Source organism: Pan paniscus, chromosome 20 (assembly GCF_029289425.2).
Source record: "Pan paniscus chromosome 20, NHGRI_mPanPan1-v2.0_pri, whole genome shotgun sequence".
Classification (NCBI taxonomy): Eukaryota; Metazoa; Chordata; class Mammalia; order Primates; family Hominidae; genus Pan; species Pan paniscus.
Genome location: NC_073269.2, coordinates 64603569 through 64623666, shown reverse-complemented (window position 1 = coordinate 64623666; position 20098 = coordinate 64603569). Strand labels below are relative to the sequence as shown.

The window sequence follows — 20098 nt, the reverse complement described above, 5'->3', positions numbered from 1 at the left end:
GTTTTCTCTTCTTTTTTCTTTTTTGAGACAGGGTCTCACACTGTCACCCAGGCTGGAGTGCAGTGTTGCAGTCCGGCTCACTGCAGTTTTGACCTCCCAGGCTCAAGCGATCCTCCTGCCTCAGCCTCCCAAGTAGCTGGGAGCCTGGGCATGCATCGCCACGTCTGGCTAATTATTATTTTTTGTAGACAGGGTCTCACTGTGTTGCCCAAGCTTGTCTTGAACTCCTGGCCTTAAGTGATCCTCCCACCTCAGCCTCCTCAGTAGCTGGGACTACAGGCATGAGCCACCATGCCTGGCCAACTCACATTTTTCTTTCTATTATTTATTTTTTGTAGAGATGAGTCTCACTATGTTGCCCAGGCTGGTCTTGAACTCTTGGGCTCAAGTGATCCTCCCGCCTCAGCCTCCCAAAGTGTTGGGATTACAGGTGTGAGCCACAGCACCTGGCCAACCAACACTTCTCAGGGCCTCTTTCATCTGTGCTCTTCCAGGATGCTGCCTCTTACTCCCTGGGCACCTCGGCCTGGTCCCAGCAGGTATGGGCAGGTTGCTTGAGGCTCCAGACATACCCACCTCTACCTTGACCGCATCAACCCCATCACCAAGAGGAGGTTCAGGGAAGCTGCATTTTGTGGTCTTGTCCTCCCAGTCACAGGGTGGTAGTGCTGGGCTGTTCCCAGCCTCCCACAGCAAAGCTGGACGCTGTGGAAATGGCTGGATTCCTCTGTGTTCTTTCCCATTATCCCTCAGCTCTGAGTCCTCTTGTGCCATCTGACATCTGATGCCTTCCCAACCACTGCCGAGTTTCTGCCTGGAGCAGGGCCTCAAGGCCCTGGCACACAGAAGATGTGTATCAGTATTATCAACCAATGGTTGAAAAATTGTATTTTTCAACGAATTTGCTAGTGATCTGGTTTACTGCCTTAGTAATATCTAGTTCCTAATATGCCTATGCCTTTTAATGTCTGCACAGTCTATGATGATGTCACTTCTCTCAAGCCTGATGTGTCCTCTCTCTCTTTCTTGCTAGTGGTTTATCAATTTTTAAAACCTTTTCTTGTTTATTTGTTTTTGAGACAGAGTTTTGCTCTTGTTGCCTAGGCTGGAGTGCAATGGCGTGATCTTGGCTCACAGCAACCTCTACCTCCTGGGTTCAAGTGATTTTCGTGCCTCAGCCTCCTGAGTAGCTGGGCTGACAGGCACCCACCACCACACCCAGCTAATTTTTATATTTTTAGTAGAGATGGGGTTTCACCTTGTTGGGTGGCCAGGCTGGTCTCCAACTCCTGAGCTCAGGTGATCCACCCGCCTCAGCCTCCCAAAGTGCTGGGATTACAGGTGTGAGCCACCACACCCAGCCCCAGCTTAGTTTTTTAAAAAGTTTATTTTAGCCATTCTAATAGGTGTGTAGACATATCTAATAGTGGTTTTCCTTGCGTTTCCTTAATGTCTGATGATGTTAAGCATTTTTTCCCCAAGTGCTTAGCTGCCATCTATATAGCATCTTTGATGAAATGTCTGTTTATATATTTTGCACACGTTAAAATATTGGGTTGTTTTCTTTTTTCTTCTCTTTTCTTTCTTTTTGAGATGGAGTCATGCTCTGTTGCCCAGGCTGGGGTGCAGTGGCATGATTTCAGTTCACTGCAACTTCCGCCGCCCAGGTTCAAGCGATTCAACTCCCTCAGCCTCCTGCATAGCTGGGATTACAGGCATGTGCCACCACACTGGCTGATTTTTGTATATTTAGTGGAGAGGGGGTTTCACCATGTTGGCCACACTGGTCTTCAACTCCTGACCTCAAGTGATCCACCTGCCTCAGCCTTCCAAAGTGTTGGGACTACAGGCATGAGCCACCGTGCCTGGCCTGTTTGTTTTCTTACTATTGAGTTTTGTTTGTTTGCTTTTGCTTTTTTTTTTCCCCCCAGAATCTCACTCTGTTGCCCAGGGTGGAGTGCAGTGGTGTGATCTCGGCTCACTGCAACCTCCGCCTGCCAGGTTCAAGCAATTCTCCTGCCTCAGCCTCCAGAGTAGCTGGTACTACAGGCACCCACCAGCATGCCCGGCTAGTTTTTTGTATTTTTAGTAGAGATGGGGTTTCACCATGCTGTCCAGACTGGTCTCAAACTCCTGACCTTGTGATCCCAACCGCCTCAGCCTCCCAAAGTACTGGCGTGAGCCACCACACCCAGTCATTTTTTGTATCTTTAGTAGAGACAGTATTTCGCCATGTTGGTCTCAAACTCCTGAGCTCAAGTGATCTGTCCACCTCAGCCTCCCGAAGTGCTAGGATTACACCGCACCCGGCCTCCAGCCACTTTTTCTTCTTTTTTTTTTTTTTTTGAGACAGAGTCTTGCTCTGTCGCCCAGGCTGGAGTGCAGTGGCGTGATCTCGGCTCACTGCAAGCTCTGCCTCCCGGGTTCATGCCATTCTCCTGCCTCAGTCTCCCAAGTAGCTGGGATTATAGGCGCCCACCACCACGCCCAGCTAATTTTTTTGTATTTTTAGTAGAGATGGGGTTTCAACGTGTTAGCCAGGATGGTCTCCATCTCCTGCCCTTGGGATCCGCCCACCTCAGCCTCCCAAAGTGCTGGGATTACAGACATGAGCCACCGCGCCCAGCCGCCTCCAGCCATATTTTAAAGATAAAATATTTGTGCAATTTCTATTACTATCATTTAATTCCCAAAGTTCCCGCTTTCCCTCTGGTATCATTTCCCTTCTACCAAGAGTTTCCTTTGGCATTTCTTTTCAGGCAAGTCTGCTGGCAAGAAATATATATCTTAGGTTTGTTTCATTTGAGGATGTTTGTATTTTGCCTTCGTTCTTTAAGTGTGTTTGCACTGGATATAGAATTCTGGGTTGACGGGAGGCGGAGCTTGCAGTGAGCTGAGATCACACCACTGCACTCCAGCCTGGGCAACAGAGCAAGACTCCATCTCAAAAAAAAAAAAAAAAAGAATTCTGGGTTGAGTCTTTTGTTTGTTTGTTTGTTTTTGAAATGGAGTTTTGCTCTTATTGCCCAGACTGGAGTGCAATGGTGCAATCTCGGCTCACTGCAACCTCTGCCTCCTAGGTTCAAGTAATTCTCCTGCCTCAGCCTCCTGAGTAGCTGGGATTACAGGCACCCGCCACCACGCCCGGCTAATTTTTTGTATTTTTAGTAGACACGGGGTTTCACCATGTTGGTCAGGCTGGTCGCAAACTCGTGAACTCAGGTGATCCACCCACCTTGGCATCCCAAAGTGCTGGGATTACAGGTGTGAGCCACTGTGCCCAGCCTTTTTTTTTTTTTTTTTTTTTTGAGACAGAATCTCACTCTGTTGTCGAGGCTGGAGTGAAGTCACCCAATCTCGGCTCACTGCAACCTCTGCCTCCCGGGTTCAAGCAATTCTCCTGCCTCAGCCTCCTGATTAGCTGGATCTACAGGCGTGTGCCACCATGCCTGGCTTTTTTTTTTTTTTTTGAGACAGAGTCTCGCTCTGTTGCCCAGGCTGGAGTGCAATGGCGCGATCTTGGCTCACTGCAACCTCCGCCTCCTGGGTTCAAGCGATTCTCCTGCCTCAGCCTCCTTAGTAGCTGGGATTACAGGTACACACCACCACATCCAGCTAATTTTTTGTATTTTTAGTAGAGACAGGGTGTCACCACGCTGGTCAGGCTGGTCTCGAACTCCTGACCTCGTGATCCTCCTGCCTTGGCCTCCCAAAGTGCTGGGATTACAGGCGTGAGCCACCGTGCCTGGCCAATTTTTTGTATTTTTAGTAGAGAAGGGGTTACACACCATGTTAGCCAGGATGATCTCAATCTCCTGACCTCGTGACCTGCCTGTCTTGGCCTCCCAAAGTGCTGGGATTACGTGTGATCCACTGTGCCCGGCCCAGGCTGGCTAATTTTCGTATTTTTTGTAGACAGTTTCACTATGTTGCCCAGGCTTGCCTCGCACTCCTGACCTCGTGATCCGTCTGTCTTGGCCTCCCAAAGTGCTGGGATTACAGGTGGGAGCCACCGCACCCGGCCTCTTCAAATGTTTTCTATCATAAAGAACGTGTTAGCACTTCCAAGTACACTTAAGATTTCGTCAGTTTCTCACTGTGATTCTGTTCAACAAGACTCGTATTATGTGCCTGGTTTTGAACTATTACATCTTCCTAATAGATTGTTTCTTTTATAAAAACATAGTGACCCCATGATTCTTAAAATGCTTTTATACCTTAATGTCTGTTTTGCGCGACTAATGCAGCTCCATCAGCTTTCTTCAGTTTCATGCCTACCTTGTATATCCTTTTCTATCCCTTTGCCCTCAACTTCCCATATCCTTGTTTTAGGTGTATCTTTTCTAAAGAACATATGGCTGGTCCAAAAAGAAATTCAATCTGTTAGAATTTGTCTTTACACTTGGTTTGTTGAGTACAGTCATGTTTATTGAAATTGCTGACGTATTTGGATATGCTGTCAAATCCTAGTGCTTCCAGTTCCTGGCAGTGTGACTTTGGTCAGTTACATTCTCTAAGCCACTTCCTCTTCTATAAAACAGGGATGGTTGTGTGAGGACTGAGATGTATATAAATTATTTGGTAGACCGGGCAGCACACACAGGCTCTGAGTAGATTCCCTTTTTTCTCCCTCATCTCCTCCCCTTTTAGACAGACATGGACAGATATGTCTCAACGACCAAATGGGTGAAGATGCTCAGAGCATCAAGGGGATGGAGATCCAGTTCTTGTGACAGAGACTGAGCAAGTAGGAGGCAAAGAGAGGTGCTGATGATTGCTGTGAGTCAGAGGCAGTGTGCAGGGCCAGGCTTTGGGTCAGGCACTACACAAGGTGGGTCCTGTCCCTGGTTTACATATGAGGAGGTCATGGAGGTTCAGGAAAGTCACTTATCTTAGGTCCCAAAAGTAGCCACAGGGAGGAGTCAGGCTCTGCAGCCTGAATTCAGGCCCATGCCTTTTCTGTTCCCTCCAGCGTGCTGGAAGCCTGTGCAATCATTTCACTAGGAATGTGCATCTCTCCTCTCTGAGTTTTCCCCTAAGCCTGGCATCCCTCTCAGTCTCTCAGCCTCTGGCACACGATATGTGGCCCTCTCTGCCTGTGTCTGGGACTCCCTCAGAGATACTTCCACAAAGTCTCTGTCTCCCTGAGTCTTACCTTCATGTTACGAACGTTTCTCATCAGTCTCTGTGCCTCTATTTACTCTTGACATAGAGGGAATGGGCCCGAAATACAGGGAGATACATATGGAGAGATGGTGACGGTGACTAGTACACAATACGCCAGGTCAAATGGTTCACATATGATGAGACCATCACAGAAACAGAGGCATGAAGAATGATACGCTAACAGTAATGAACAGAAGCTGTAGCATCCAGTGATAGACAGGGACCCTAAAAATGGGACAGGGATGCAGCATTGTGAGAGAAGACCAGAGAACACATGGACAGAATGCTGGCAAAGACTAAGTCCATGACACCAGGGGATCTGGGGCCCTAGAAAATGACTCAATACAGTCACATTTTATTGAGGCCACTGCATGCCAGGCTTATCTGGGTGCTGGCCCCCAGGAAAATCAGATTGTTCTTGCTCTCCAGGGTTCAAGCTGCTGGGGAGACATCCATGTAAACATACATAAGGACAATATGGGGCAGAGACAGCACGGTGACTGCCTCCTGGGGGCACCAGTCACATTCATGTAAGAGACATCAGTCAGGGCCTACTGAGTCTTGTGTGTTGTAGATACTGAGAGTAAGACATGGCCCCTGCTCTCAGGAGTTTATGGTATCCTTGGAAAAGGCAGACTATAAGCTCTACAAGGAGCAAATAAGTAAAACAAGGTGGTAGGAGTTGTAAGAGAGGTATCTAGGAGGTGCTCTGGAAGCAGAGAGGGCAAGCTGAAGTCTGCTCCCGGAGAGCAGGGAGGTTTCTTTGGGCGACACTTGAAACACCTTAGATGAAAAAGGAGGGCCAGGTGCAGTGGCTCACGCCTGTAATCCCAGCACTTTGGGAGGCCGAGGCGGGTGGATCACGAGGTCAGGAGATCGAGACCATGCTGGCTAACACGGTGAAACCCCATCTCTACTAAAAATACAAAAAAAAAAAAAAAATTAGCTGGGCGTGGTGGCAGGCGCCTGTAGTCCCAGCTACTCGGGAGGCTGAGGCAGGAGAATGGCATGAACCCGGGAGGCAGAGCTTGCAGTAAGCCGAGATCGCGAAACTGCACTCCAGCCTGGGCGACAGAGCAAGACTCTGTCTCAAAAAAAAAAAAAAAGAAAAAGAAAAAGAAAAAGGAGAGGAGGGTTCCAGGCACAGGTACAAAGGCACATAAGTGGGAAAATGTATGGCTCCTTCAGGGACCACAGTAGTTCCGTGTGGCTGGTGTATGGAAGGTGGAGCCATGGTATGAGATGAGGCCATTTTCACTGCACGCACAGAAAAATGACAGTATTCATACATGCATATGAGGATAACTGGAGAGGTTGCTCGGGGCCCAGAGCAGCCTGCATCTCAGCATACTTATACCCCCTGTTCAGGAAGCTGTGCTGTAGAAGATGGGTTGGAGAGCTTTCCACCTTGGAGTGACACAGTCAGATCTAAGTAGTATCAAGAGTCCCCTGGAGAGTGATACAGGGGCAGAGAATAAAGGCAGGAAGGGGTCAGGAAGGAGACCCCGGCTATAATCCACGCAAGAGGCAATGAGGGCTCACATAAGGTAGCAGTGGTGGAAAAGGAGGTGAATTACAGATAAGCTTTAGGTTAAAACAATAGCGCTGGTGACTGGTGGGATGTGGAAGGAAAAGGAGAGACAGGAACATGCTGGGCAGGTGTCAAGCAGCACCACTGATTACGACAGGAAACCATGAGAGAGGCAGAGTGTGGAAAAGGCATCGTGGAAGAGGCAGTCTCAAAAGTCAGCCTTGCAGTTAGGCACAAAATAGGCTGGAGTGGAAAGAGTAGGTGCCAAGGCACAGAGGTGGGCATGGCAGGTGTCCGTTCTGGGCTAAGCAGCAGAAAAGCAGGCCAGAAGAACCACATGAGAACAAGCTACAGTCTGCCCGCCCAGAGCGTCTTGGGACGCTGAGTTCTGAGAGACATGCGCCTTCATTTGCCCTGGCCCTCAGAACCAGTCTAAATCCTCAGCTCAGCTGCCTTCTCTCTGGGACAGCCCTGAGTGGGAAATAGAGGGTGGCAGTGCAGGGCCCTTCTGGAAGCTTCTCCAGCTGGCCTGAATCACCTTGTGCTCATCAGGGTTCCTCAAATGCAGAGTTGTTCCTAGACAGCCCGAGTCTGCCCTCAGGCACCTATCATTTTGACAACTCATCAATCACCCACCCTGTCTGTGGCTCTTGAGGAACTCAGGGTTTCTCTTAGACGTTGAGCCTCCGAGAAGACGCTGTGCTACGCCCCCAGGGGCGACTTCCGGTCACTGCAGCACCGTGATGTGGATCCGCAAGTGAACCATCAGGGCTGAGCTACGGCTGAAGGCCTTCCCACAGTCGCTGCACTTGTAAGGCTTCTCTCCCGTGTGGATCCTCTGGTGCTCAATGAGGGAGGAGCTCTGTGCGAAGGCCTTCGGACAAACCTTACACTGATATGGCTTCTCTCCAGAGTGGATTCTCAGATGTCGGATCAGGGCTGAGCAGTCGCTGAAGGCTCGGCCACACGCGTCACACTTGTAGGGCTTCTCCCCGGTGTGGATGCGCTGGTGCTGAGTCAGGTGCGTGCTCTGGCTGAAGGCCTTCCCACACGCGTCACACTCGTAGGGCCGCTCCCCCGTGTGCACCCGCTGGTGCTGGGTGAGGTGAGTGCTGCGGCTGAAGGTTTTACCACATTCCCCACATTTGTAGGGTTTCTCTCCAGTATGAATCCTTTGGTGCTGAGTCAGGTGGGTGACTCGGCTGAAGGCCTTCCCACATTCCTTACACTCATGGGGCTTCGCCCCTGTGTGGACAACCTGGTGCTGGGCAAGGTGAGTGCTCCGGCTGAAGGCTTTCCCACACTCGCTGCAGGCATATGGGGTCTTCCGAGAATGGGTCTTCTGGTGTGCCTCGAGCGCCGAAGCACTCTGGAACATCTTCCTGCACTCGCGACACTGGGAGGGCCTCTTCCCTGAGTAGGTGTATGGAGGCTCTGTCCCATAAGCATCCACCACATCAAATTTGTCTTCTGAAGGAGGCTTCTCTTGGGAGGTGAGGGTTGGCCACGCACTAGAACTGTTCCTCGAGGCACCAGATTCACGGCCACGCTGGTCTGTGGGGACATCCTTGTAAGGCCCTGGAGTTTTCTTGAAATGGATCTGTTGGGTGACAGACTTTGTCCAGATCTCCCCTGATAGTCCAGACCTCTCTGAGCTGCCCTCAGGTTCACATGCCTTGACAAAGGCGGGTCCAAGGGAAACACCTCCCATGAGGGTCTCAGTGACCACATTTGATGGCTCTGACTCTCCCAGGTCACTCTGCTTGCAGCTTGCCTCTGTGGGCTCGGCTCCTGGATCCCATCCTGAAACAGTCCGAACCACACTGTCACTCCTCCTACCACACCAAGCCTCCCCTACTCTGCCGAGGGCCCCGGTCACACTTTGTAAGGGGAGATGTGGCCCGTTCCTAACATCTGGCCCCAGTTCCAAGGGGAAGTTTCTTATTTGGTGTCTTGGATGACAAAGGGTGCAGGGCTGTCCTCCCACACCATCCAAAACTACACCATGGGTTCTGATTTCTCCTCCTCCCAGCAAACTTGCCATCTTTCAAGGCTCCCAATTTTGGCTCAAGAGTCAAGAGGAGAAACCCTGATGTGGAACTGATCTGGAGACAGAGAGAGAGGGAGGGTCTGTCCTCGTCAGGACCCTGAGCACATGCACCCCTGCAGGCTCTGATCTCTGTGGGGTTGCAGTTCTCTCCCTCACACTCAACACCTTGCCTCTAGGCCTGGATGTGACCCCTGTAGGCTCTGATCTCTGTGGGGTGGCAGTTCTGTCCCTCACACTCGACACTTGCGTCTAGGCCTGGATGTGTCCACAGGTGCTCAGTGAATTCTGGCTGAATGAGGGAATCCATCCAGAAGCCCACGACGGTGAAAATTTCTGCAAGTAGAACCCCAGGTAGAATATGGCTGCTGGGGGTGAGTACGTGAGGTACCCACCTGGCCTCTCAAGCCCCTACATTGTAAAGTACTATGAAGGCAGAGTGTGGCAGAGGTGCTCTTGGAGATCAGAGTGTGCATGAGGTAGAGGAATGCTCGCACTGACCTGCCCTGCATGGGTGCAAAGGACACATAATCTGGCACATCTACTGGATGGATTCCAGGGAGGAGGCAGAGACAGGTGGAATACCCACTGCTCAAGTCCACAGTGGGGCTCAGCAGTGCAGAAACTGGACTCAAACCCCAGCTCTACCACCTTAAGCAGTCCTGCCCTCATCTGGGACTCAGTCTCCCCATCTGTAAGCCATGGACGCTGTGCCACTGGCCTTCCAGGGCCACTAACCACTATCAGGCTCTTGTCGTGCTGGGCCCCAAGCACAGTGGGTGACTTCCATTGCCTCATTTCAGCTTCGACCTGCTCTCAGAAGGAGGTATTGCTGTGATTCTGTTGCAGATGGGGAAACTGAAATCCAGCTGAGGGAAGGTGTTGAGTAACCGGTACAGGATCACAGTTAGCTAGTGGCCCAGTTGGGATTTCAGCTCCAGAATGTTCTCCTCCAGGTCCACAGGCAGTCTCCCCTGCTCCCCCAGCCATCTGCTTGGCCCTGTCTCCCCCTTCCTTCCTCTACTCCAGAAACATCACACCACCTGCTTTTACCAGAATACACCAGTGCAAATCACACTGCCAGGCCTTTGACCCCACCATTCCCTCTGCATTTTGCCCTTTCTCTGAGCTTTGGCCAACCCTGTGGGAGGACGGGGCCACTCCCTCCTTCCTCTCCCTGTCTCTGTGACATCTGCTTGGGCATAGACCAACCTCTGTTCCAGAGAGGCCTGTTTCTCCCAGAGCTGAACAAATTATCCTAACAGTTGCAGTTACCATTTATTTAATCTGTGCCAGGCACCATTTCAGGTGCTGCACGGGTATTGCCTTGTATCTCTCAACACCACTAAGGTGGGCGTTTTTATTACAATCCCCATTTTACCCATGAGTAAACTGAGGCACAAGGGAGTCACATGGCCAGGAAGAGAAGCAGCGGTTGGATCTACTGAGCCTTGATGATTCAGCTGTATCCAGACTCCACATTCCTCCTGCACACTGCACGTTTCCTCCCAGTGTGTGGTATGCCCACCTCCTATCTGTTGCCAATAGGCCAGGCCAAGCCCATCTGAGACGAGCCACCACTCCCTGCTCTGGATTGTCCCAAGGCTGGGTCTTCCCTGCATCCCACTGGACCTCCCTGGGTTGGGATGTTTGTGTGGGTCTCTGTGAGTAACAGTGCCCAGCTGAGCCTGGGGTAGGTCTGACCCACCCAAATCCTGGAGGCCAGCCCAGGGTGGGCACAGAGAAGGTGCACAGGGACATCTGGTATTTCCGTCTCCCCCAACAGCCACCCCAGGCACCGAGGCCCTCGTCTGGTTTCCTCTGAGAAACAGCCAGTTGCTCACTGTTAGTCCCTGGGATTTGGTTGGCCAAACACAAACATAAGATCCCAACCAGGCCAGTGGGGGCTCAGACCAGGGACCTCTTATTGTTATTACCCCGGGGTTTCTACATTGGTAAGACATAAGCCTGGGGTTCCTGGCTATCTGTAACCCCTTTGGAAAGAGAACCTAAAATAAGAATGAAGCTAACACAGAAAAAACCAACTGAGAAACAGAACAAGAGAGGAAGAAGAGAGTTCTGATGTTGTCAACAGATCTTCTGGATATAGCCATATCTGCTGCCTCCTTACCCTTCTTTGCTTCAGCCCATTTCAGCTCGCTTTTGGTCACCTGCAACCAAAACACACCTGTCTACAACAGTGTGTGAGAGTTACGGTAAAGTACAAATGTGAGAATGGGTGCATGAGCAACCCCAAACCAGAGCCCTGTGCTCCCATGTTCCTGTCCAGGGTGTACCCCTGGTGTGCCGTGAAGCTGCCCACGGCGCCCCTTTACCTCTCTTGTCCAGCACCTGAGTCAGATCCTCCACCAGCACAGCGGCTTCCTCTCCGCTCTTGGGACTCTGGGCTCCCACCCAGGCTTGGATCTCTGGGGGCAGCGCACCCAGGAACTGCTCCAGCACCAGCAGCTCCAGTATCTGCTCCTTGGAGTGCGCCTCGGGCTGCAGCCACTGACAGCACAGCGCTCGGAGGTGGGTCAGGGCCTCGTGTGGACCAGATGCCTCCTCATAGCGGAAGTGCCGGAAGCGCAGGCGTGCAGCCTCAGAGTGAGCAATGTGGTCATGGCTGGATTCTCCGCCCTGGGAGAGGCTGGCTTCCTCTTCCTCCTCCACCTTCACTTGAAGGAAGCTGTCCTCTTCCCACGGCACTGGGCTCAGGGAGTGCTTGGGGATGGCCATTGGGCAGCAGTGCTCAGTGAGACACAGGATGCCGGAGCCTTGGAACTGGGCCTGCAGGAATGTCAGAGCTTCAGCATCACATGGAACCTGGGCCCTGCCTCATGCCTACAGAGCAGGGAAAACACAGGCTTGTGGCCTGTGAGATGTGAAAGACTCTCACAAAGACATAGACAATCCTCATAATTAGGACAGCACCCACTTGGTGCTGAGCACTGTTCTAAGCTACTGCTGCTTGCATGTAGACTCATTCAAAACTTACAACAAACACCATCCTGGCTAACATGGTGAAACCCCATCTCTACTAAAAATACAAAAAAAATTAGCCAGGTGTGGTGGCGGGCACCTGTGGTCCCAGCTACTCAGGAGGCTGAGGCAGGAGAATGGCGTGAACCCGGGAGGTGGAGCTTGCAGTGAGCCGAGACTGCGCCACTGCACTCCAGCCTGGGCAACAGAACAAGACTCTGTCTCAAAACAAAAACAAACAAAAAAAAAACTTACAACAAACTCAGGAGGTGGGACTTTCTACCTATTTTATGGATGGAAAAACAGACACTCAGGAGGAAAATATTTGCCCAAAGTCCCTCAGCTAGTGAAGGGTTAACAGAGAGCTAAGCTACAAACCCACGCAAACCTACAGCCAGCCTGTTTAAGGCGTGCTCCTCCCCAACAGAGCCAAGTCTTTCTCCCTCTGTCTCACATTCCCCAGGTAGCCACATGGTCATTCTCTCACTTTATTTGCTAATTATTTTGTAGTGTTTGAGATTGATACATAATTGACTTTCGCCTTTCCTCTTTTCTAATGCACATATTTAAGGCTATAAATTTCTCTCTAAACACAGCTTTAGCTATACATCACAAGTTTGATATGTTGTATCTTCATTATCATTTAGTTAAAAATATTTTCTAATTTCTGTTACAATTTCTACCTTACTCATTAATTATTTTTTAAAATTTATTTTATTTTTTTGAGACGGAGTCTCCCTCTGTCACCCAGGCTGGAGGGCAGTGGCACTATCTCGGCTCACTGCAACTCCGCCTCCCGGGTTCAAGCAATCCTCCTGCCTCAGCCTCCCAAGTAGCTGGAACTACAGGTGTGCACCACCATGTGAGGCTAATTTTTGTATTTTTAGTGGAGACGGGGTTTTGCCATGTTGGCGGGGCTGGTCTCGAACTCCTGACCTCAAGCGATCTGCCTGCCTCGGCCCCGCAGAGTGCTGGGATTACAAGCATGAGTCACCATGCCCAGTCCCATTGGTTAAAACTCTCCTGCTTCATTGCCAAACAACGGGGGGTTTTCTAGTTGTCTTTTTATTACTGATGTCTAGATTAAGTCTGTTGTGGTCAGAAAACATGCTATGATGGATTTCGATCATTTAAAATTTGCTGAAACTTGGTTTGTGACCCAGTGTATGGTTAATTTTGGTTAATGTTCCATGAATACTTGAAAATAATGCAAAGTCTTCTTAACTATGACACCAAAAGCATAAGTAACAAAAGAAAAAATAAATAAACTGGACTTTATCAAAATTAAAAGCTTTTGTGATTTGAAGGACCACATCAAGAAAGTGAAAAAGCAGCCCACAGAGTGGGAGAAAATATTTGCAAATCATATATTTGATAAGGGACCTGTATCTAGAACAACTCCATAGTAAAAAGATGAATAATACAATTTAAAAATGAGCAAAGAATGTGACTAGACATTTCTCCAAGGAAGATACACAAATGGGCAATAAATACACGAAAAGATGCTTAACATCACTAGCTACCAGGGAACTGCAAATGAAAACCACAATGAGATAGCACTTCACACCTGCTGGGATGCCTATAATCAGATAACATGTGTAGGCAAGGATATGGAGAAACTGTAATCCTCATATGCTGCTGCTGGGAATGTAAGATGGGCTGGCCACTGTGGGAAGTACAGTCTGGGAGTTCCTCAAAAGCTTAAACAGAGTTACCCCATGACCTAGCAATTCTACTCCTACGTATAGACCCAAGAGAAATGAGAATATGTCCTCACAAAACTTGATACATAAATGTGCATAACAGCATTACTCATAACAGCAAAAAAGGAGAAACAATCCAAATGTCCACCCGATGAATGGATAAAATGCTGTATATACCTATAATGGAACACTATTCACCATAAATAGAAATGAAGTACTGATTAATGCTACAACATGGATGAACCTTGAAAACATGATGCTAAGTAAAAGAAGAAAGACACTGCAGGGCGCGGTGGCTCACACCTGTGATCCCAGCACTTTGGGAGGCTGAGGTGGGCGGATCACCTGAGGTCAGGAGTTCAAGACCAGCCTGGCCAACACAGTGAAACCCCGTCTCTACTAAAAAATACAAAAATTAGCTGTAATCCCAACTACTCAGGAGGCTGAGGCAGGAGAATCTCTTGAACCTGGGAGGCAGAGGTTGCAGTGAGCCGAGAGTACACCACTGCACTCCAGCCTTGGCGACAGAGGTAGACTCCATCTCAAAAAAAAAAAAAAAAAAGCATATTAGTGTTTGTCAGAGGCTGAAGAGAGACAAAAATAAGAGTGGTTGCTAATGGGTTTGGGAATTTCTTTTGGGGATGATAAAAATGTTCTGGAGGCCAGGCGCGGTGGCTCACACCTGTAATCCCAGCACTCTGGGAGACCGAGGCAAGTAGATCATGAGGTCAGGAGTTCAAGACCAGCCTGACCAATATGGAGAAACCCCATCTATACTAAAAATACAAAATCAGCCGGGCGTGGTGGTGCATGCCTGTAATCCCAGCTACTTGGGAGGCTGAGGCAGAAGAATCCCTTTAACCTGGAAGGTGGAGGCTGCAGTGAGCCGAGATTGTGCCATTGCACTCCAGCCTGGGCAACAAGAGTGAAACTCCATCTCAAAAAATAAAATAAAATAAAAATACAGCTTTAAAAAAAATAATGTTGGCCAGGCACAGTGGCTCATGCCTGTAATCCCAACACTTTGGGAGGCCAAGCTGGGCCGATCACGAGGTCAAGAGATCGAGACCATCCTGGCCATCATGATTAAACCCCGTCTCTATTAAAAATACAAAAAAATTAGCTGGGCATGGTGGAGTGTGCCTGTAGTCCCATCTACTTAGGAGGCTGAGGCAGGAGAATCTCTTAAACCCAGGAGGTAGAGATTGCAGTGAGCCGAGATCACGCCACTGCACTCCAGCCTGGCAACAGAGACTCCATCTCAAAATAATAATAATAAGAAGAAGAAGAAGAAGAAGAAGAAGAAGAATGTCAGCTGGACGCGGTGGCTCACACCTGTAATCCCAGCACTTTGGGAGGCTGAGGCAGGTGGATCACAAGATCAGGAATTCGAGACCAGCCTGGCCAGCATGGTGAAACCCCATCTCTACTAAAAATATGAAAACTAGCCAGGTGTGGTAGCGGGGGCCTGTAATCCCAGCTACTTGGGAGGCTGAGACAGGAGAATTGCTTGAACCCGGGAGGTGGAGGTTGCAGTGAGCAGAGATTGTGCCACTGCACTCCAGCCTGGCCGACAGAGTGAGATTCTGTCTCAAAAAAAAAAAAAAAAGTGCATTTGATAATTGTTGGGTGTTCTCTCCCTTATTTAAGTCAGGCCTCTACACAAAAGACACCTTATCAGTAAGTCTCTGTGCTTCTACACTGCTTTATTTGCTCTTTACCACCTGATGTGTGATACACTTACGTGGTTACTTGTTTATTATTTACTTGTCCCTGTTGGAGTATCAGCACATTAAGGGCAGGGGTTTTTGTTTAGGTCTTTGCTTTATCCCCCGTGTCTACAGCATTGCTGGGCACATACATCAATAATAATACTTTTGTTCAGCACACCCCCATTAGGTGCCTACTCTGTGCCCAGCACTGTACTAGGAATGCAAATACGGGGAAGGCATGGGTGCTGTTCTCAGTGACCTCAACGGAAGGACAGCGACCAACACATGATAAGATAATCATGATGATGGATATGGGTATAGTGTGCAACAGGAATAAAAGAAAATGGGAACAGACAGTCAGTGGGAACCTACCGGCTACCAGGCCACACTAGCCTTTGGCATCTGTTATCCCATTCAAGCCTTAGCACCACCCTGTGAGTCAGTATTACCACTCCCATTTTCAAAGCTGGGGAAAGTCAGCTGCTAGAGTCATCTGGTCAGTAGGAACAAAGCTAGTGTTTGAGCTCAGGCTATCTGCGGTCTTTCCTCCACACTCAAAGCCTTTCCAAATTCTAGAACTGTGAGCACTGAATGCTGGTCAGGGCCAGCAAAAAACTACTTTCATGTACTATTGGTGAGGGCAATCAATTAGAATATCTTTGGCAAACAATTTGGCAGTATGTTGTAAGAGCTTTAAAATGACTGTGCTCTCTGCCTCGATATTAATTCTACTTCTCAGAATCTAGCCCCTTTTCTAGATGGGGGTGCTACCGACATTCAGAGGGAGATAATACTTTCTTTTTGAAAAAAATTTTTTTTTCTCCAGACGGAGTCTTGCTTTGTCGCCCAGGCTGGAGTGCAGTGGCGCAATCTCGGCTCACTGCAAGCTCTGCCTCCTGGGTTCACGCCATTCTCCTGCCTCAGCCTCCCGAGTAGCTGGGACTACAGGCACCCACCACCACACCCAGCTATTTTTTTTTGTACTTTTAGTAGAGACGGGGTTTCACCGTATTAGCCACGATGGTCTCGATCTCCTGACCTCATGTTCCGCCCACCTCAGCCTCCCAAATTGCTGGGATTACAGGCATGAGCCACTGCGCCTGGCCGCATGTAGCCAATGCTTAACTTTTTAAGAAACTGCCAGGCTGTTTTGCAAATTGGCTAAACCATTTTGCATTCCCACCAGTTGTGGATGAGGGTTCCAATTTCTCTACATCCTTACCAAGGTATTTTATACTATGGTAGTTCCCCCTTATCTGCAGGGGATGTGTTCCAAGACCCTCCAGTGGATGCCTGAAACCATGGATATTACTGAACCTTATATATTCTATATTTTTTCTTATACATATATACCCTTGATAAAGTTCATAAGTTAGGCATAGTAAGAAATTAACAACAATGACTAATAAAATAGAACAATTATAACAATACACTGTAATAAAAGCTATATTAATGTGGTCTTTCTCTCTCTCTCAAAATATTTTATTGTACTATATTCACCAAAACTGAAGATGAGGGGTGACTACTGTATTACTTTTCTTGACATTCTCTACTTCCCACAGTGAATTTGTTTTCTCTTATAGTCAGGAAGAATACCCTAAATTAAGTGTAACCTCTCCTAGGAGACCTCAACACTTTGCTTTGGCCACATACTACTCCTTACTCAAAGACTTAGCCTCTCCCTCTCCCATCCACGACTCCCACAGTTTTAAGTATTTGGAGTTCTTTTTCCTTTCCTTCAATGTCAGCCAGGACACTCAGTGTGCCTGGAGTCTCTGCTCAAGGAAGTCACCCTGGACAGAGATGCAGGAGGCCTGAGAAAGAGCAATGGCCTTGGGCACAGGAAGAAGAGAACGTTACTCTAAAACAAGACCCCAATCCTGAAACCTTTTGGTGACAGCTGGTGACCTCTGGTGACCTCTGGCAAAGCTGTGTTTAAGCCCCTTCACTGCACTGTAAAGTTCTCTTGGGTCTCTTGTGGCCTTTCTAAACCCCTTGTTGCCCCTGCTGTTCTCGAGTTCTGAAATCCGTCTCTGACTGATTCCTCTGGGCTCTCTAGGCCTCATCTTAGCTGCCACTTTCTTCAGGTGTCATCCCAGATACCTGGTACTAGTCTAAGTCCTCTTCCCAGAGTGCCCTGGGTAACTCTTTGCTAGTTCTGTACTGTTTCCTCAGAGAGGCTGGGCTGTCCTGGAGCCACAGCACACAGGACTTGCCCTATAGCAGGTTCACAATAAGCAGGCATTAAGCAAATGGAATGACCAGGAAAGGCTGAGCATGGTTACCCAAGAATGTAGGGAATCATGAGGGGAAGGAGGAGCAAGGGTGGCAGGGATGACAATAGATGCTGCAACAGCTTCCAAGTTCTCTTTTGCACCCCTGGAACACCTGTTCTGGAGAAATCCCTCATGACAGTCTCTGAAATACATGTATGTGAAACTTCCTCAGCCTCCTCAGCCAACCTCAACTCCTATCAGGTTGAGGTTCCCCATCCACAGCTGCTTTACCAACCAAGGAGGGTGGTTCTTTTCATTTCTCACACATGGATTATACCAAGCCTGATAATGGTACCTACCTCAGAGGGTTGCTATGAGATTATGTGAGGTGATTTATTATAAGTGTCCAGCACAGGCCTGGTGCACAGTAAACATGCAGTAGATGTATGGATACCATAGCCCCCTGCTACACGTAAGCAAACACTGGGGGACATATCCATAAGCCCAGCTGAATGACCACTAGTCACTCAGTTTCAGCTGCAGACATGGCAAAGCACAAATCCTCTCTCATATGCTTGGTAAACTGTTTGTGGATCACCCAAGTTTTAGTCTCCCTGATAAAAATCTCAGTCAATCAGATATTAACACATATTATCTCAGGTACAGTCTGTCAGCCACAGCCTTCAAAATACCCAGACACAGGAAATATCTCAATGTCACCTATAATCAGTCAAATAAACACAGGCCTGGCCAGGCATGGTGGCTCATGCCTATAATCCCAGCACTTTGGGAGGCCTAGGCAGGTGGATCACCTGAGGTCAGGAGTTCCGGACCAGCCTAACCAACATGGTGAAAGCCCGTCTCTACCAAAAATACAAAAATTAGCCAAGTGTGGTGGCCAGTGCCTGTAATCCCAGCTACTCGGGAGGCTGACGCAGGATAATCGCTTGAACCCGGGAGATGGAGGTTGCAGTGAGCCGAGATTGCGCCACTGCACTCCAGCCTGGGCAACAGAGCAAGACTCCGTCTCAAAAATAAACACAGGCCCTCGCAGCATTTCCATCACACAGTATTATTCTGATCACAGTCATTCATAATCTTAGTCACCATCTCAAGGACACACAAAGAATATCAGTCACACTTGCAATCCCACCGTCACACGCTCACCCTCTCACAGTATCTCACAACCCACGTAGGAAGTCTCAAACGGCAATCATCTCTGTCAGTCACACACTCCATGGTTAGTGTTACACTCAACCTATCAGAATCACACACTCCAACCCGTCAGATACACACACCCAAGAGGTGTCAGACACAGAACCGCCTATCAGACACATAAACGGGTCCGCCCCGCACCCTCCCAGGCCACTGGTCCTACATTTTATCTGTTATCTGTCCGCCCGCTCCACACTTCGTCCGCCCCACACCCGGTCAATCAGTCCATCCGACACACACTCCGTCAGTCCGACACATTCTCCCTCGGTCCGTCCGGCACTCAGTGTGTCAGTCCGCACCACATTCGGTCCGTGAGTCTGTCCACACCGGGTCCGTCAGTCCGTGCACACACGGTCCGTCCACACCTGGTCCGTCAGTCCGTCACATCCTCTGCGCGTGTGTCCGGCACTCGCAGTCCGTCTACTCACGTCCCCTAGTCAGCCTCTCACTCTCTACCCGCTGGGCGGTACCCCGCATCTCGCTCTGGCCGCCCCAGAGGTTCGCGGCTTCTGGACCTGCTGTGCCCCTCTCCAGCCTGGACCAGGACGGAGAACACCCCCGAAACCACCTCACCAGCACAGCCGGCGGACCCTTCCGGAGGTGGCCGCAGAGACTAGCCAACTTGCGCGCCCGCCGACCCGGACCACAGCTCCCAGCACACCTCACGGGCCCACGCCCGCCAGGACTACAATTCCCGGCGTCCTCCGGAAGCTCAAGTGTACCCAGGCGCGGTGCCTGCTGGGAATTGTAGTTGACGTTGGTCAGCACGGAGGCCACAGGATCCCAGCCCGGCCTTTGTGGGACTGAGGTGGCGCTGAGTGGGAGAGCAGCAGGCGATGCGCGAAAGGCGGGACTTGGAGGTGAGGGAAATGTGAAGGCTGAGGGTGAGAGTGCCTGTGTGAGGCCGAGGGTGCCTGTGTGAGGCTGAGGGTGGCTTTGGGAGGGCTGAGGGTGTTTGTGTGAGGGGTGAGGGGTAAGGGTGAGGCAAGAAGATCGGGTCTGGAGGCAGGGAACCTAAGGACTTCCTAGAAGTAAATCAAATGGAAACTGCAGCTATGGTAGGAAATACCCTCTCCATTTATGCAGGGCGTACATGGAGTAAATCACTTTGTAACTTTACTTCGTCCTGTTCATTTACATAGGGCATATACCAAGTAACCAATGGAAACCTCTAGAGGGTATTTAAACCCCAGAAAATTCTGTAACCGGGCTCTTGAGCCCCTATGCTCCGGCCTGCTCCCATACAGTGGAGTGTACTTTTATTTTCAATACATCCCTGCTTTTGTTGCTTCATTCTTTTCTTTGTGCGTTTTGTCCAATTATTTGTTCAAGATGCCAAGAACCTGGACACCCTCCACCAGTAACAAGGGTTCCTGGGTGAGAGGTGAGGGTGCCCATGTTAGGAGTGAGGGGAGAGGGTGCCTGTCTGAGGGGTTGTGGGTGTGAGTGTCTGTGTGAGTACTGAAGGTGCCTTTGTGAGAGGTGAGCGGTGTGGTTGCCTATGTCAGGGTGTGTATTGAGTGTAG

At 49.6% G+C, this 20098-nt stretch overlaps 1 protein-coding gene and 1 long non-coding RNA gene across 4 annotated transcripts in view; one reads left to right on the top strand and one right to left on the bottom strand.

Moving 5' to 3' along the window:
- Window positions 1-4406: 4406 nt before the first annotated feature.
- Window positions 4407-19261, bottom strand: ZSCAN22 (zinc finger and SCAN domain containing 22). 3 transcript variants are annotated; one of them, XM_003816635.7, is made up of 3 exons: window positions 19146-19261; window positions 11081-11534; window positions 4407-8500 (listed from the first exon to the last, which is right to left on the bottom strand). In XM_003816635.7, the coding sequence occupies exons 2-3, from the start codon at window positions 11481-11483 to the stop codon at window positions 7425-7427; spliced, it is 1479 nt and encodes a 492-aa protein (XP_003816683.1). In that variant the 5' UTR covers window positions 11484-11534; window positions 19146-19261; the 3' UTR covers window positions 4407-7424. The 3 variants fall into 3 exon arrangements, with proteins under 3 accessions (XP_003816683.1, XP_063456752.1, XP_034802178.1); XM_063600682.1 differs by having other exon boundaries at window positions 11097-11534; window positions 19146-19249; XM_034946287.3 differs by lacking the exon at window positions 19146-19261 and adding an exon at window positions 17717-18868.
- LOC106634155 (uncharacterized) overlaps window positions 19007-20098 on the top strand; it is a 12781-nt gene continuing 11689 nt past the window's right edge. Inside the window, exon 1 of the long non-coding RNA XR_001337521.5 lies at window positions 19007-19432. This is a non-coding gene — a long non-coding RNA (uncharacterized LOC106634155). The remainder of the gene's footprint in view (window positions 19433-20098) is intronic.